This window comes from Tursiops truncatus, chromosome 2 (genome assembly GCF_011762595.2).
Source record: "Tursiops truncatus isolate mTurTru1 chromosome 2, mTurTru1.mat.Y, whole genome shotgun sequence".
NCBI classification, from domain to species: domain Eukaryota; kingdom Metazoa; phylum Chordata; class Mammalia; order Artiodactyla; family Delphinidae; genus Tursiops; species Tursiops truncatus.
Window position 1 is genome coordinate 169419362 of NC_047035.1, and position 15134 is coordinate 169434495.

General features: G+C 42.1%; 1 protein-coding gene across 3 annotated transcripts in view; it reads right to left on the minus strand.

Annotated features, from left to right (window-relative positions):
- DCLRE1C (DNA cross-link repair 1C) overlaps positions 1 to 15134 on the minus strand; it is a 63756-nt gene that overhangs the window by 43763 nt on the left and 4859 nt on the right. Inside the window, exon 1 of one of the 3 annotated variants that reach the window (XM_019933480.3) lies at positions 6112 to 6538. The exons of 1 other annotated variant lie outside the window; for it this stretch is intronic. In XM_019933480.3, the coding sequence (XP_019789039.3) occupies positions 6112 to 6358 (247 nt within the window). In that variant the 5' untranslated portion in view covers positions 6359 to 6538. Of the gene's footprint in view, positions 1 to 6111; positions 6539 to 15134 lie in introns of those variants that run through there. One more of the 3 variants, XM_019933481.3, reaches the window with a different exon arrangement.

Below are 15134 nucleotides of genomic sequence, written 5' to 3' on the forward strand. Positions count from 1 at the left end.
CTCTTCAATAAGTGGTGCTGGGAAAACTGGACAGCTACATGTAAAAGAGTGAAATTAGAACACTACCTAACACCATAGACAAAAATAAATTCCAAATGGATTAAAGACCTGAATGTAAGACCAGACACTACAAAACTCTTAGAGGAAGCCATAGGAAAAACACTCTTTGACATAAACCACAGCCAGATCTTTTTTGACCCACCTCTTGAGTAATGGAAATAAAAACAAAAATAAACAAATAGGACTTAATTAAACTTAAAAGCTTTTGCACAGCAAAGAAAACCATAAACAAGACATAAAGACAACCCTCAGAATGGGAGAAAATATTTGCAAATGAAAACAACAGACAAAGGATTAATCTCCAGAATATACAAACAGCTCATGGAGCTCAATATCAAAAAAACAAACAACCCAGTTAAAAAATGGGCAGAAGACCTAAATAGACATTTCAGCAAAGAAGACATACAGATGGCCAAGAAGCACGTGAAAAGATGCTCAGCATCTCTAATTATCAGAGAAACGTAAATCAAAACTACAGTGAGGTATCCCCTCATGCTGGTCAGAATGGCCATTATCAAAAAATCTACAAACAATAAATGCTGGAGAGGGTGTGGTGAAAAGGGAACCCTCCTGCACTGTTGGTGGGAATGTCAATTGATACAACCACTATGGAAAACAGTATGGAGGTTCCTTAAAAAACTAAAAATAGAACTACCAAACGACCCAGCAATCCCACTATTGGGTATATACCCTGAGAAAACCATAATTCAAAAACAGTCATGTACCACACTGCAGCACTATTTACAATAGCCAGGACTAGGAAGCAACCTAGGTGTCCATTGACAGACGAATGGATAAAGAAGATGTAGTACATATATACAATGGAATCTCACTCAGCCATAAAAAGAAACGAAATTGAGTTATTTGTGGTGAGGTGGATGGACCTAAGTCTGTCATACAGAGTGAAGTAAGTCAGAAAGAGAAAAACAAATACCACATGCTAACGCATATATGTGGAATCTAAAAAACCGGTACTGATGAACCTAGTGGCAGGGCAGCAATAAAGATGTAGACATAGAGAATGAACTTGAGGACATGGGGTGGGAGGGTGAAGCTGGGGCAAAGTGAGAGTAGCATCAACATATATATACTACCGAATTGGGAGATTGGGATTGACATATATACACTAATATGTATAAAATCGATAACTAATAAGAACCTGTGTAAAAAAATAAAATTCGAAAGTTAAAAAAAAAAAACATATATACACTACCGAATGTAAAATAGTTAGCTAGTGGGAAGCAGCAGCATAGCACAGGGGGATCAGCTTGGTGCTTTGTGACCACCTAGAGGGGTGGGATAGGGAGGGTGGGAGGGAGACGCAAGAGGGAGGAGATATGGGGACATGTGTATGCATATGGCTGATTCGCTTTGTTGTGCAACAGAAACTAACACAATATTGTGAAGCAATTATACTCCAATAAAGATCTATTAAAAACAAAAAACTGTTAGAATAAAGGAATTCAGTAAAGTTGCAGGATATCAACATACAGAAGTCTGCTGCATTTCTACACACAAATAACCATCACAAAGAGAAATTAAGAAAATGATCCCATTCACAGCTACATCAAAAAGAATAAAATATGTAGGAATAAATTTAACCAAGGAAGTAAAGACCGGTATATTGAAAACTACATGCATTAATAAAAGAAATTGATGACACAAATAAATGTAAAGCTATTCCATGCTCATAGATTGAAAGAATCAATACTGTTAAATTGCCCATACTACCCAAAGCAATCAACAGGTTCAGTGCAACCCATATCAAAATTCCAATGGCATTTTTCATAGGAACAGAACAAATAATCATAAAATTTGTATAGAACCACAAAAGAACCCCAAATAGCCAAAGCAATCTTGAAAAAAAACAAAACTGGAGACATGCTCCCTGGTTACAAAATGTATTGTTTCAAATGTATAGTAATTAAAACAGTATGGTACTGGCATAAAAACACATAGATCAACAGAACAGAATAGCAAGCCCAGAAATAAAGCCACACATATAGTGTCAATTACTGAGAATATATGATAAAGAAACCAAGAATATATGATGGGGAAAGGACAGTCTCTTGAATAAATGGTGGTAGGAAAACTGGACAGCCACATGCAAAAGAATGAAACCTAACCATTATCTTATACACCACACACAAAAATTAACTCAAAATAGATTAAAGACTTGAATCTAAGATCTGAAACCATAAAATTTCTAGAAGAAAACATAGGCCGTAAGCTCCTTGACATAGGTCTTGGTGGTGATCTTTTGAATCTGACACCAAAAGCAAAACTAAGCAAATGACATCAAATTAAAAAGTTTTTGCACAGCAAAGGAAAGCATCAACGAAATGAAAAAACCTACTGAATAGGAGAAAACATTTGCAAATCATGTATCTGATAAGGGACTAATATCCAAAATATATGAAGAACTCATAACTCAACAGCAAAAAAACAATCTGATTTTTTTAATGGGCAGATCTGAATAGACATTTTCCCCAAGACATACAGATGGCCAACGGGCACATGAAAAGATGTTCCACATCATTAATCATCAGGAAAATGCAAATCAAAACCACAATGAGATACCACCTCACACCCATTAGACTGGCTATTATCAAAAAGAAAAATAACAAATGTTGAAAAGGATGTGGAGAAATGGGAACCCTTGTGCACTGTTGGTAGGAATGTAAATTGGTGCAGCCACTATGGGAAACAGTATGGAGGTTCCTCAAAAAATTAAAAACAGAACTATCATATGATCCAGCAATTCCACGTCTGGGTACTTAACTAAAGAAAACAAAAACACTAACTCAAAAAGACATCTGCACCCCCAGGTTCACTGAAGCATTATTTACAATAGCCAAGACATGGAAACAACCTAAGTGTCCATCAGTGAATGAATGCATAAAGAAGATGTGGTATATATGCACAATGAAATATTATTCAGCCATGAAAACTGCTGTCTCTTAACAATCTTCATTATAAGTTTTCTAAAAACTGATAAGTTTAAAGCTAATTATACAAAATTATTTTCTCTATATAACTTTTTTCCAGCTCTTTTAAGATTAATACATAAATGCTGCTGGAAAGTTAATTTTACTTAAAAAAAAAAACTATAACCAAGTAGATTATTTTGAAAGTCTTTTCCTCCTCAAATCATTTACCAAAAATGACTTTCATCTGCATTTTGATTAATTTATGTAAACACTGCCTGTTACCACCCTTGATGAAGGCAAACGGCAAAGGCAGTCCAGCTGGGTTGATGGGGAGACAATGTTAAACAGCCTAACAATAAACCACAAGAAAAAAATCTAATTATCCTAATTACCACCAACACATGTGCCCTCAAATTTGTATGTGACAATCCTTAACTCTTGAAAACAAGGCCGTCACCACACCTCAAGTGGGCGACGTTGACCAAACACGTGCCGCCACAGGACAGTCCACCTGCCCCCTCACAGTGTGCATCTCCTCAGGTCACTCCTGGTCCATGCTTTTAGGGCCAATGAGTGCATGCCAGGGCAGGACTCTCCCTTATGGGGGTTTCCAGAGAGTCTGAGTCACGGCAAACACAAGGCTGACTCAGGACTCTGCTCCAGGCTTCCAAACTACCTCAGTGCGCAGCAACCCGTCCTATCAAGACAACCCAGCCCACCACCCCAGTCAAGGGAATCTGGGGAGTACTTTGTGATGCTAGGACTGCACCCAGCATCTCCCTTCCAGGGCCTCTTTCCTTTTCCTCGACCAGAATAAATCATCTTAAGTGGTCTCCGGAAGGGGTCCTCCCCCACGCTGGGCCACTATCTCAGGCCACGGGTCCTCTCGTGTCCTCCAGGCCTCACTGGTGCTTAGTCAATTCTGCCCTGAGCACAGCGCTGGGTTCCAGATGGGCCATAAAGAGGCATCAAGCGGGTCCATGGCCCACCTCAACTTCTATCAAACTGTGATGTTAACATGTTCATGTGCATTTTTTTTTAACAAGAGTCCATGGACCTTGTCAGATATTCTATATTACTCAGCTCAGGCAGGGTAGCTTAAACAGAATGTATTTCTAACAGTTCTGGAAGCTAAAGTCCAAGATTAAGGTGCCAAGGTTGGTTTCTGGCAAGGCCTCTCCTGCCTTATAAAGAGCCCCCTTCTTGCTGTGTGCTCACATGGCCTCTCCTCAGTGTGAGATCTCTCTTCCTTTTCTTCGAAGGCCACCAAGCCTATCAAATTAGGACCCCACCCCTATGACCTCATTTAACCTTAATCACCTCCTAAAAGCCCTTTCTCCAAATACAGTCACACTGGGGGTCAGGGATTCAATACATGAATTGGGAGGGGGGACACAATTCAGTCCATGGCACATCCAAAGAAGTCTTGTTTCCCAAAAAGGTTAAAAACCACCAGTAGGTAATGTGGCAAACCTCAGAAAGCAGAAGTTGAGTTCTTGCCCTTGATCAGTTTACCTCCTCATTGGGAAAACAGACCCACGTGGGATTAGAGCACAGGAAAAGTTAGTATACACTGCTGGACAGGAGAGAGTCTTGCTTAATGTACAAACTAATGACGCTGCCTTCACAACTACACTTCAATTTAAAAAGTAAAATCAATAAATAATATAAATACACAAATAGAAAAACAAACGAACAAATTCCTCTAGATGAACTCATTCTCCAAACTCACTACTCCAAAACATGAAGGCCAAACCCAAATCCATTCTTTAATTGTGGCCACCACATGTGAGTTCAGAAATGCTGGCAGACTCAACACAAAAGGTAAAAATATCCTCCTCCACCAGTGGCTTCTCAATGAAAAACAAGACAAAAACAAAAATATTGTCCTCAAAAAGAAGCAGAAAGACCCTCACAGAGGCTCATGTGCTTTTTTAGCAAATTGATAGAGGAGGTCCAGATTTTCGTCATTAAAGAGAGAGAATTAGGGACTTAGAACCAGAAAGCAGAGCCATTCCCCAAAAGCAGAAATTTCAATGATTTACACCAGGTTAAAGTGAGTGATTCCACACACAACAGCTGATCTTCACACCAACTGTGTGATGAAGGGCATGTTTTGATATCTGTAATTTACTTTAAAATCACACCGTGTGATATATACGTGAATATGTATCTGAGTCACTCCTCAGAAGAGGGGTTGGGGGCATCCTGCTTAAGCTACTCTGGGAGTCCACACTCCAAGAGTAAGCTTCTAGAACGCTTCAGTTAAGCTTCATCTCTCGTCAATGCCCAAGGCCGTGCTAATTAGCACAATGAATATTAAACCTGTTTTCATAGGTAAAGTTAGTGACGTGTCAGTCAGCATACTAGACGTTAAAAATGGACAGTGGTTGTGAAGTTAGTGTTGCTCCAGCTCTGGAGACCGGCTAAAATGTTTTAGAAACGCTCCAGTCTTGCCTGGAGCATCTAGCCTCGGGACCATATCATTAGGGGGTGATGCTCCAAGCTTAAGTCCTAACCGCCTCCAGCTGTGAAATCTTGGTATTCTGGTTGCCTGACCTGGCCGTCTGTAAAGTAAACCGCATCCTACCTCTAGACCAAAATGAACCTTTCATAGGGGAAAAGAACATCTATAAGGAGGCGGAGCTTGCACTTCGCCGAGCTTACAGACAGGATGTTTAATTTGAGTGCGTGCATGCTTGCTAATTAATGTCTGCGGGTATGGCACAATTTCATCTAAACTTGTCTTTATAACATGATCGCGAGGATATGGGGGAAGAACTAAGTAATCCTTGCCAACCTCTGACTATTGGGCCTTGGGAGAACTTCCCCCAAAATCGAATAGTTGTGCCTCATCAAAGTGGCTTGGGTCAGTGACAACTGGGAGTCGCTGTTCTGTCCCGCGGTACCGATGAGGAATTAAAGCGTCAGACGGGCTGAAGAGCCCGCCGGGACAAGGCGAGTCGCTAGTCTCTCCCCTGGCCTCCCAAAGCCTGAACTCCCTCCTGAAGGACCCCGACCCCCGCCTTCCCTCCCTCCAGCCCCTGGGCGACCTCGCTGCGGGGCCCGAACCCGCGCAACCCGGCTCCCCGGGACTGGGCGGCGCGCTGCGCTCGCTCACCTTTGTGGCAGTGGGACAGGAAGTAGGCGCGGGCCCTCAGGTTCTCCCGGTCGAAGCGGTCTATGGAGATGGTTGGATACTCGGCCATCTGCCCCTCGAAGCAGCTCATTGCGTCCGCCAACCCGGCCCGACTGGCCCCCAGCCTAGAAAGCAACGGAAGCCCTAGCCGCCGCCGGCCGCGCCGCCACTTCCGGGAAGCTGCCGCCGCCTCACCATTGGCCGGCCGGGCGCAGCCACGTCCAATCATAGCAGCCCCTCGGCCCGGGGGGCGGGAGGGGGGCAGCGCCAAGGAGCTTCCAGTCAGTTCCCGCAGCCCGCGACCTGCGGGGTGAAACCAACTAATTGGGCTACCCTGCGCTCAGAGCTGGGAGGCCGGGTGGAGGAATCTAGGGTGCAGCGCGAGGAGTGAGGCTCCTCCCGGATACCTTGACACAACACGGTGTCACTCTGGTGAAGAGTTGCCCGTGTCTGTGCAGGATCGAGAACACCAAGGGAGACAACACCCAGAACAGGCGGCTCCACCCAGGGATGCGGCGCTTGGCTTTGAAATCGGATGCATTCCACTTCCTGCTTGTCAGCTGCGATCCTGCAAGCCTTCTTTTGCTTCTCTTCCTCTTTCTTGTCCCTTCCCAATGTCTACCTTATAGGATAAATGTCAGAATTGTGTGAGAAAACGGTATCAGGCTTGTGGTAGATTCGAAAACTCTTAGTCCCTGCTTCCCTTTATACGTAATCTACAAACGGAGTAAATCCACGATCCCTGATGATCACAGCTCAGATGCATGATCTTAAGGTAGATAAGTAAAGATCCCAAGGAGAGCTGAGCTGCTAGTCTCCCCTACCTCCACCCCTTTTGACCTTTTTCTTTTTTCTAACTTTTTTTTTCTTTTGGAAGTTAGAAAGATGTATAAAAGAAAAAAGATTGGTAGGGTAATGGGCGAAAGGTCTGGAATTTTTTCACCACCAAAGCAACTTTATGAAAAGGTTTGCTAAAGTATTAACATTCACCGAATAGTCACAATGGCATTACCCGCGCCCCTTAGCAGCAAGTCTCCTTAGACACCACAGTATTATTAATCACAACTCCAATACTTGAAGTCCTACTTTGTGCACAGCACCGAACAAGCCCTGCCGTGATGACAGAGACGACTAAGATGTGCCTACGAGTCATTTTCAATCTATTTGGAGACAAGAACTTTGCAGAACGTGGTAAATAAATGCTTCCACAAGACACAAGGTAATGTAGGAATAAATTCAGTAACAATGCGTTCTAGCCAGGGAAAACAAGAATCAGAATGCCACCCTCAGAGAATATCGGCGTGTTCCCTGCAGCCACGGCAGACAGTTCTATTCAAATACAGATTCTGGTGAAATGCTAAGGAGGAAGGGGGGGGGGAGAAGAGGGAGGAGGTGTGGACACATTGTCACGAATCTGAGTAAAACACCCTGCTAGTGTACATTGCCAACACCTTTGATTTGGCATAAGATGGTTTGTCATAGGATAAAAGAAGGCTGTCGCTGTGACTAGGCTGTCTATACCTAAAACCAAATCTTGCACTGAGCCTGGTATTTGCAGAATCCAGTGTGTCTACCTCTGACAATGAAGCTCCTGGCCATACAGGTCAAGATGAGGCTCGTATTCTTATTTATTTGTCCCCGTGTTTATTCCCTCCTCTAAACAATGGATACAGGACAAGAGAATAAAGGCAAACAGAGAGTCAGGATTAAAAGATAGGGTATAAAATAGTAAAGATGGGTAAGCATAGCCCAAGCACATGTAATATTGGCTCTTGTAGAGGAAGATTCAGTCACTTACTAGACTTTGGCATCCTCACAATACAGATGAAATGGACTTTCGGAAGAAGCCCAATTACCTGGATACTAAGTCCCAGGAGAAATGCCTCTTGTGGTTGCTCGTAAAGAAAAGAGTGAAACATGATTAGTCATTGCTATGTCCTCCTTCCCCAGCTGGGAATTTCTATCCTTCTGCAATCTCAAAGCTCTTTGGACTTCCAAGTCCTCAATTTATTCTGTCCCAGAAGGACAGAAAACTGCTATTAAGTTTATGTTAAATACCTAAAAACTACGTATTGAGGTAGATACAAGTTTTTGTTAGGAACTCAGTACAGAATATCTTTTTCTTAATTTTATGTACTTATAAATCGTTGTCCGTAGTGTGGAGGAAGAATGTCACTTGCCATATCAGTCAGCAGAGGATGTTTCAGCCATCGAGAAATCAGCCACTGCAGTTACCCCCCCCCCCAACAATGCACCCTGAGGGGATTCAGGATGGAGAAAAATAGGATACCAGCCCTAGATAGTTAAGGTGCAGATCAAGGGAATAATTTCAGTAAGCCCAGACTCTTGCATCCTCCCATACATAGAAACGCACTCAAGGAGATGTCTGGTTTTTCTTTAATTAGCCATAATTTTTTGATGTTTGACTACCTGATTTGTTGTTGTTTTGTTTTTTGCAGAAACTCCTATATATCCTAGCTCCTCCCTTACCTCTTTGAAACAGACCCTGAGAGCTATCTGAGAGGCTGTATCCCAGGCTTAAGTCCTCAGTCTGCCAAATAAAACATAAGTCTCAACTTTTAGGTTGTGCTTTCTTTTTTTCAGTTGACAATATAAACAACTTGCATTATAAATTTACTGTATCCTATGCTATTCTTTTATAAAAAATACAGGCTCTGGATAGCGCTGCATCTGAGCCACTACTATTTATGTGATCTTGGTTAAGGTAACCTCTGCATAACTCAGCTTTCTCATCTTAAAATGGTGGTAACAATGAAGTCCACACAACGTCCTGGAAAACTGTAAGAGCTCAATAAATATTAGCTATTATTATTTATTCGGGGTATTTACTACTATATGATCTCACTGATATGTGGACTTTAAAGAAATTGCACTCATAGAAACAAAGAACAGACTGGTGGTTGCCAGAGGTGGGGGAGGGGTGGGAGAGATGACTGAAGGTGGTCAGAAGGTACAGACTTCCAGTTATAAGATGAAAAAAATCACGGGAATTGTAATGTACAGCACAGCGACTATAGTTGACAATACTGTACTGTATACTTGACAGTGGCTGAGGAAGTGGGTATTAAAAGTTCTCATCACAAGAAAACGAAAACTGTATGCTCTCGGGAGTGCCAGAGGACTGGGGGAAATAGAGACTTCAGTCTTCAAAGGCACACACAAAATCTCATGCACACCGGGACCTAGAGCAGAAGCTGAAATGTTTTTTATTTTTATTGGCTGCGTTGCACGGCTTGCGGGATTTGAATTCCCCAACCAGGGATCAAACCTGGGCTCTTGGCAGTGAGAGTGCAGAGTCCTAACCACTAGACCACCAGGGAATTCCCAGAAGCTGTAATTTAATAGGAGCCTGGGTCAAACCTACCTGCTGATCTTGGACAGTCTCCCAGAGAGGCAGGAGGCGACTGCAGCTCTTCCTGGAGACACAGACACTCGGAGCCAGTATTAGGAGCTTGCTCTACCTTGTGGACACTGGCACTGGCAAGCACCAGTACGGAACCCTTTCTCTAGCTTATGAGTCCCAGGACCCAGCCCTGCCCTGGCCCCACAGCCTACAGGGGCAAGTGCGGGGATGCCTTAGGCCAAGCAACTAACTGCATGGGCCCACGGCCCTACCTACCAGCAGACAGGCTGCCTCACTACCTCCTGAGCCCCCAGCCGCTACTGGACACAGCCCTGCCTACCAGAGGGCCCAGGACATAGCTCCACCCACCAGTGGGCGGGCACTGGCCCCATACTCCCCTGGGCCTGGCTCCAGTCTCCAGTGAGCCTGCTCTAGCCTCTAGACCATCCTCACCCACTGGGGAGCAGACACCAGTCACGAGAAAACCACAGCTCCACAGCCTGTGGACCCAGCCTGCCTACCAGGAGATCAGACCCTGCACTGGGACCAGCTGAGCCCTGGCCCTGCCCACTAGCAGGCCAATAAAAGCTTCAAGATGCCCCAGACCCTGCCTCCAGCTGTGTCAGGAACCAGCCCCACCCACCAGCAATCTGACACCAGCTCTGAGACCCCCCCCCACCCCAACCCCGGGCCATGCAACAAGACTGCAGGAGCCAACTCTGCATGCCAGTAGACTGGCATTAGCTCCAGGACCTGGTTTCACCCACCAGTGGGTAGCAACAGCTCCAAAGTCTTCTGGACCCGGACGACTCCTACCAGTGAGTCAGCACTAGCCCCAGGACCACCCCTACACACAGGGTTCTGCAGTCAGCCACCTCGTGATCTGGTCCTACCAACCAGTGGCTGGCAGCCTCCATACAAGGCAGGGCCTGGCAACAAACCAGACCAGGGGCCAACCAAGCCTACCAACCTGCCTACATAGTCAGCCTGCCACAACAGAAGGACCCAACAGCCCTCATAAGAGGGAACCTATAGCTCGGGTGACAAGAGGGGAGTGTGCTGATGGGATGCACAGGATATCTCCTACAAAAGGCCAGTTCTCTAAGGTCAGGAAACAACCAATCTACCAGACACATAAAAATAAAAACAGTAACCTAGGCAAAATGAGGTGACAGAGGAACATGTTCCAAATGAAGGAACAAGATAAAATCCCAGAAGAAGAGCTAAGTGAAGTGGAGATAGGCAATCTACCCAAGAAAGAGTTCGGGGTAGTGATAGGTAAGATGGTCAAAGAACACGGGAGAAGAATGGATACACAGAGTGAGAAGTTAGAAGTTTTTAACAAAGAGTTATAAACTGTAAAGAACAACCAGAAATTAAGAATATAATAACTGAAATGAAAAATGCACTAGAAGGCATCAACAATACAAAGGAACAAATCAGCAACCTGGAAGACAGAATAGTGAAAATCACTGATGCTGAACAGAAAAAAATAATGAAAAGAAATGAGGACAGTTTAAGAGATCTCTGGGAAAACAAAGCATACTAATATTCACATTATAGGGGTCCCAGAAGGAGAAGAAAGAGATAAAGGGGCTGAGAACATACTTGAAGATGTAGCAGCTGAAAACTTCCCTAACCTGGGAAAGGAAACAGATATCCAAGTCCAGGAAGCACAGAGAGACCCATACAGGATTTACCCAAAGAGGAACACACCAAGACACATTGTAATTAAAATGGCAAAAATTAAACATAAAGAGAGAATATTAAAAGCAGCAAGGAAAAATAACAAGTAATGTATAAGAGAACTCTGATAAGGCTATCAGATGACATTTCAGCAGATATTCTGCAAGCCAGAAGGAGTGGCACGATATATTTAAAGTGATGAAAGGGGAAAATCTACAACCAAGAATACTCTACAGCAAGGCTCTCATTCAGATTTGATGGAGAGATCAAAATCTTTACAGACAAGCAAAAGCTAAGAGTTCACCATCACCAAGCCAGCTTTACAAGAAATGTTAAAGGAACTTCTCTAAGTGAAAAAGGATAGGCCACATCTGGAAATCTGAAAATTATAAAAGGAAAAAGCTCATCAGTAAAGGCAAATATACAGTAAAGGTAGTGAATCATCCACACACAAAGACAGTAGGAAAGTTAAAAGATAATATAAGTAAAATCATCTATATTCACAATATGCAGTTAAGGGATAAACAAAACAGTTAGAAATTAAATATGATATCAAAAATAGTAATTGTGAGCAGAGGAGAGTATAAATGCAGAGTTAAGATGCATTTAAAATTAATCAGCAACTTAAAACAATCACACACACACATTTATTTATTTAAAAACCTCATGGTAACCACAAACCAAAAATCTATAATAGATACACATAAAAAAGGAAAAAGGAGGGCTTCCCTGGTGGCGCAGTGGTTGAGAGTCCGCCTGCAGATGCAGGGGAAACGGGTTCGTGCCCCGATCCGGGAGGATCCCACATGCCATGAAGCGGCTGGACCCGTGAGCCATGGCCGCTGAGCCTGCGTGTCCGGAGCCTGTGCTCCGCAACGGGAGAGGCCACAACAGTGAGAGGCCCGCATACTGCAAAAAAAAAAAAGGAAAAAGGAATCCAAATATAACACTAAAGATAATCATCAAATTGCAAGAGAACAAAAGAAGGGAAAAAAAAGACCCACAAAAACAACTCCCAAACAATTAACAAAATGGCAATAAGAACATATATATATCAATAATTACCTTAAATGTAAATGGACTAAATGCTCCAATCAAAAGACATAGAGTGGCTGATTGGATACAAAAACAAGACTCATATATATGCTGCCTGTAAGAGAATCCCTTCAGACTTAAAGACACACACAGATTGAAACTGAAGGGATAGAAAAAGATATTCCATCCAAATGGAAATCAAAAGAAAGCCGGAGTAGCAATACTTATATCAGACAAAGTAAATTTAAAATAAAGGTTGTTATAAGAGACAAGGAAGGATAATACATAAGGATCAAGGGGTCTATCCAAGAAGAAATTATAACAATTGTAAGTACATAGGCACACAATATTGGAGCATCTAAATACATAAAGCAAATATTAACAGATATAAAGGGAGAAAAGACAGTAACGTAATGATAATAGGGGAATTTAACACCCCAGTTAAACTAATAGATCATCCAGACAGAAAATCAATAAGGAAACACTGGCCTTAAATGATGCACTAGACCAGATGGACTTAATTGATTTTTATAGAGCATTCCATCCCAAAGTAGCAGAATACACATTTTTTTCAAGTGCATATGGAACATTTTCCAGGATAGATCACAAGCTAGGCCACAAAACAAGCGTCAGTACATTTAAGAAAATTGAAATCATATCAAACATCTTTTCTTACCACTATGCTATGAGACTAGAAATCAACTACAAGAAAAAAACCCACAAGCACTTGGAGGCTAAACAATATGCTACTAAGCAACCAAAGGATCACTGAAGAAATCAAAGAGGAAATCAAAAAATACCTGGAGACAAATGAAAATGAAAACACAATGATCCAAAATCTATGGAATGAAGCAAAAGCAGTTCTAAGAGGGAAGTTTATAGCGATAAAAGCTTACCTCAGGAAATAAGAAAAATCTCAAATAAACAACCTATCCTTATACCTAAAAGAACCAGAAAAAGAAGAACAAACAAAACCCAAAGTTAGTAGAAGGAAAGAAATTATAAAGATCAGAGGAGAAATAAATGAAATAGAGGGCTTCCCTGGTGGGCAGTGGTTGAGAGTCTGCCTGCTGATGCAGGGGACGTGGGTTCGTGCCCTGGTCCGAGAAGATCCCACGTGCTGCGGAGCGGCTGGGCCCGTGAGCCATGGCCTCTGGGCCTGCGCGTCCGGAGCCTGTGCTCCGCGGTGGAAGAGGCCACGGCAGTGAGAGGCCCGCATACCGCAAAAAAAAAAAAAAAAAAAAAATGAAATAGAGACTAAAAAATATATATATATAGAAAAGATCAATGATCTGATTCTTTGAAAAGATAAGCAAAATTGACAAGTCTTTAGCCAGACTCATCAAGAAAAAAAAGCGTGAGGGCCCAAATCTATAAAATCAGAAATGAAAAATAAGAAGTTACAACTGATACCACAAAAATACCAAGGGTTATAAGAGAATACTACAAACAACTATATGCCAATAGTACGGACAACCTAGAAGGAATGGACACATTTCTAGAAATGCACAATCTTCCAAGACTGAACCAGGAAGAAATAGAAAATATGAACAGACCAATTGCCAGTAATGAAACTAAATCAGTAATAATAAAAAGGAAACTCCCCAGAAGTCCAGGGCCAGATGGCTTCACAGGTGAATTCTACCAAACATTTACAAAAGAGTTAACACCTAACCTTCTCAACCTATTCCAAAAAATTGCAGAGGGAGGAATGCTTCCAAATTTATTCTACAAGGCCAGCATCACCCTGATGCCAAAATTAAAGAGATCACACACACACAGAAATTACAGACCAGTATCACTGAGGAGTATAGATGCAAAACTCCTCAACAAAATATTAACAAACTGAATCCAACATTACATTAAAAGGATCATATAGCATGATCAAGTGGAATTTATCCCAGGGATGCAAGTATTTTTCAGTATCCACAAATCAATGTGATATACCACATTAACAAACTGAAGAATAAAAATCATATAATTGTCTCAATAAAAAGCTTTTGACAAAATTCAACATCCATTTATGATAAAAACCCTCCAGAAAGTGGGCATAGAGGGAACATGCCTCAGCATAATAAAGGCCATATATAACGAGCCCACAGCTAACATCAAACTCAATGGTGAAAAGCTGAAAGCACTTCCTCTAAGAACAGGGAGAAGACAAAGTTGCCCACTCTTGCCACTTTTATTCAACATAGTATTGGGAGTCCTAGCCACAACAGTCAGACAAGAAAAAGAAATAAAAGGAATCCAAATTGGAAAGAAGAAGTAAAACTATTGCTGTTTACAGATGACATGATACTATACATAGAAAGCCCTAAAGATGCCACTAGAAAACTACTAGAGCTCATCAATGAATTTGGTAAAGTTCCAGGACATAAAATTAATAAACAGAAATCAGTTGCATTTCTGTACACTAACAATGAGCTATTGGACAGAGAAATTAAGGAAACAATCCCATTTACAATCACATCAAAAAGAATAAAATACCTAGGAATAAGCCTACTGAAGGTGGTAAAAAACCTGTACTTGGAAAACTATAAGACAGTGATGAAAGAAATTGAAGACGACACAAACAGATGGAAAGATATACCATGTTCATGGATTGGAAGAATTAATATTGTTAAAATGACCATGCTACCCAAGGCAATCTATAGATTCAAAGCATTCCCTATCAAAATATCAAGGGCATTTTTCACAGAACTATAACAAATAGTTTTAAAATTTGTATGGAAACACCAAAGACCCTGATAGCCAAAACGATCTTGAGAAAGAACAGAGCTGGAGGAATCACACTCCCTGACTTCAGACTGGACTACAAAACTACAGTAATCAAAACAGTATGATACTGGCACAAGAACAGACACATAGATCAGTGGAACAGGACAGAGAGCCCAGAAATAAACCACACATTTATGGT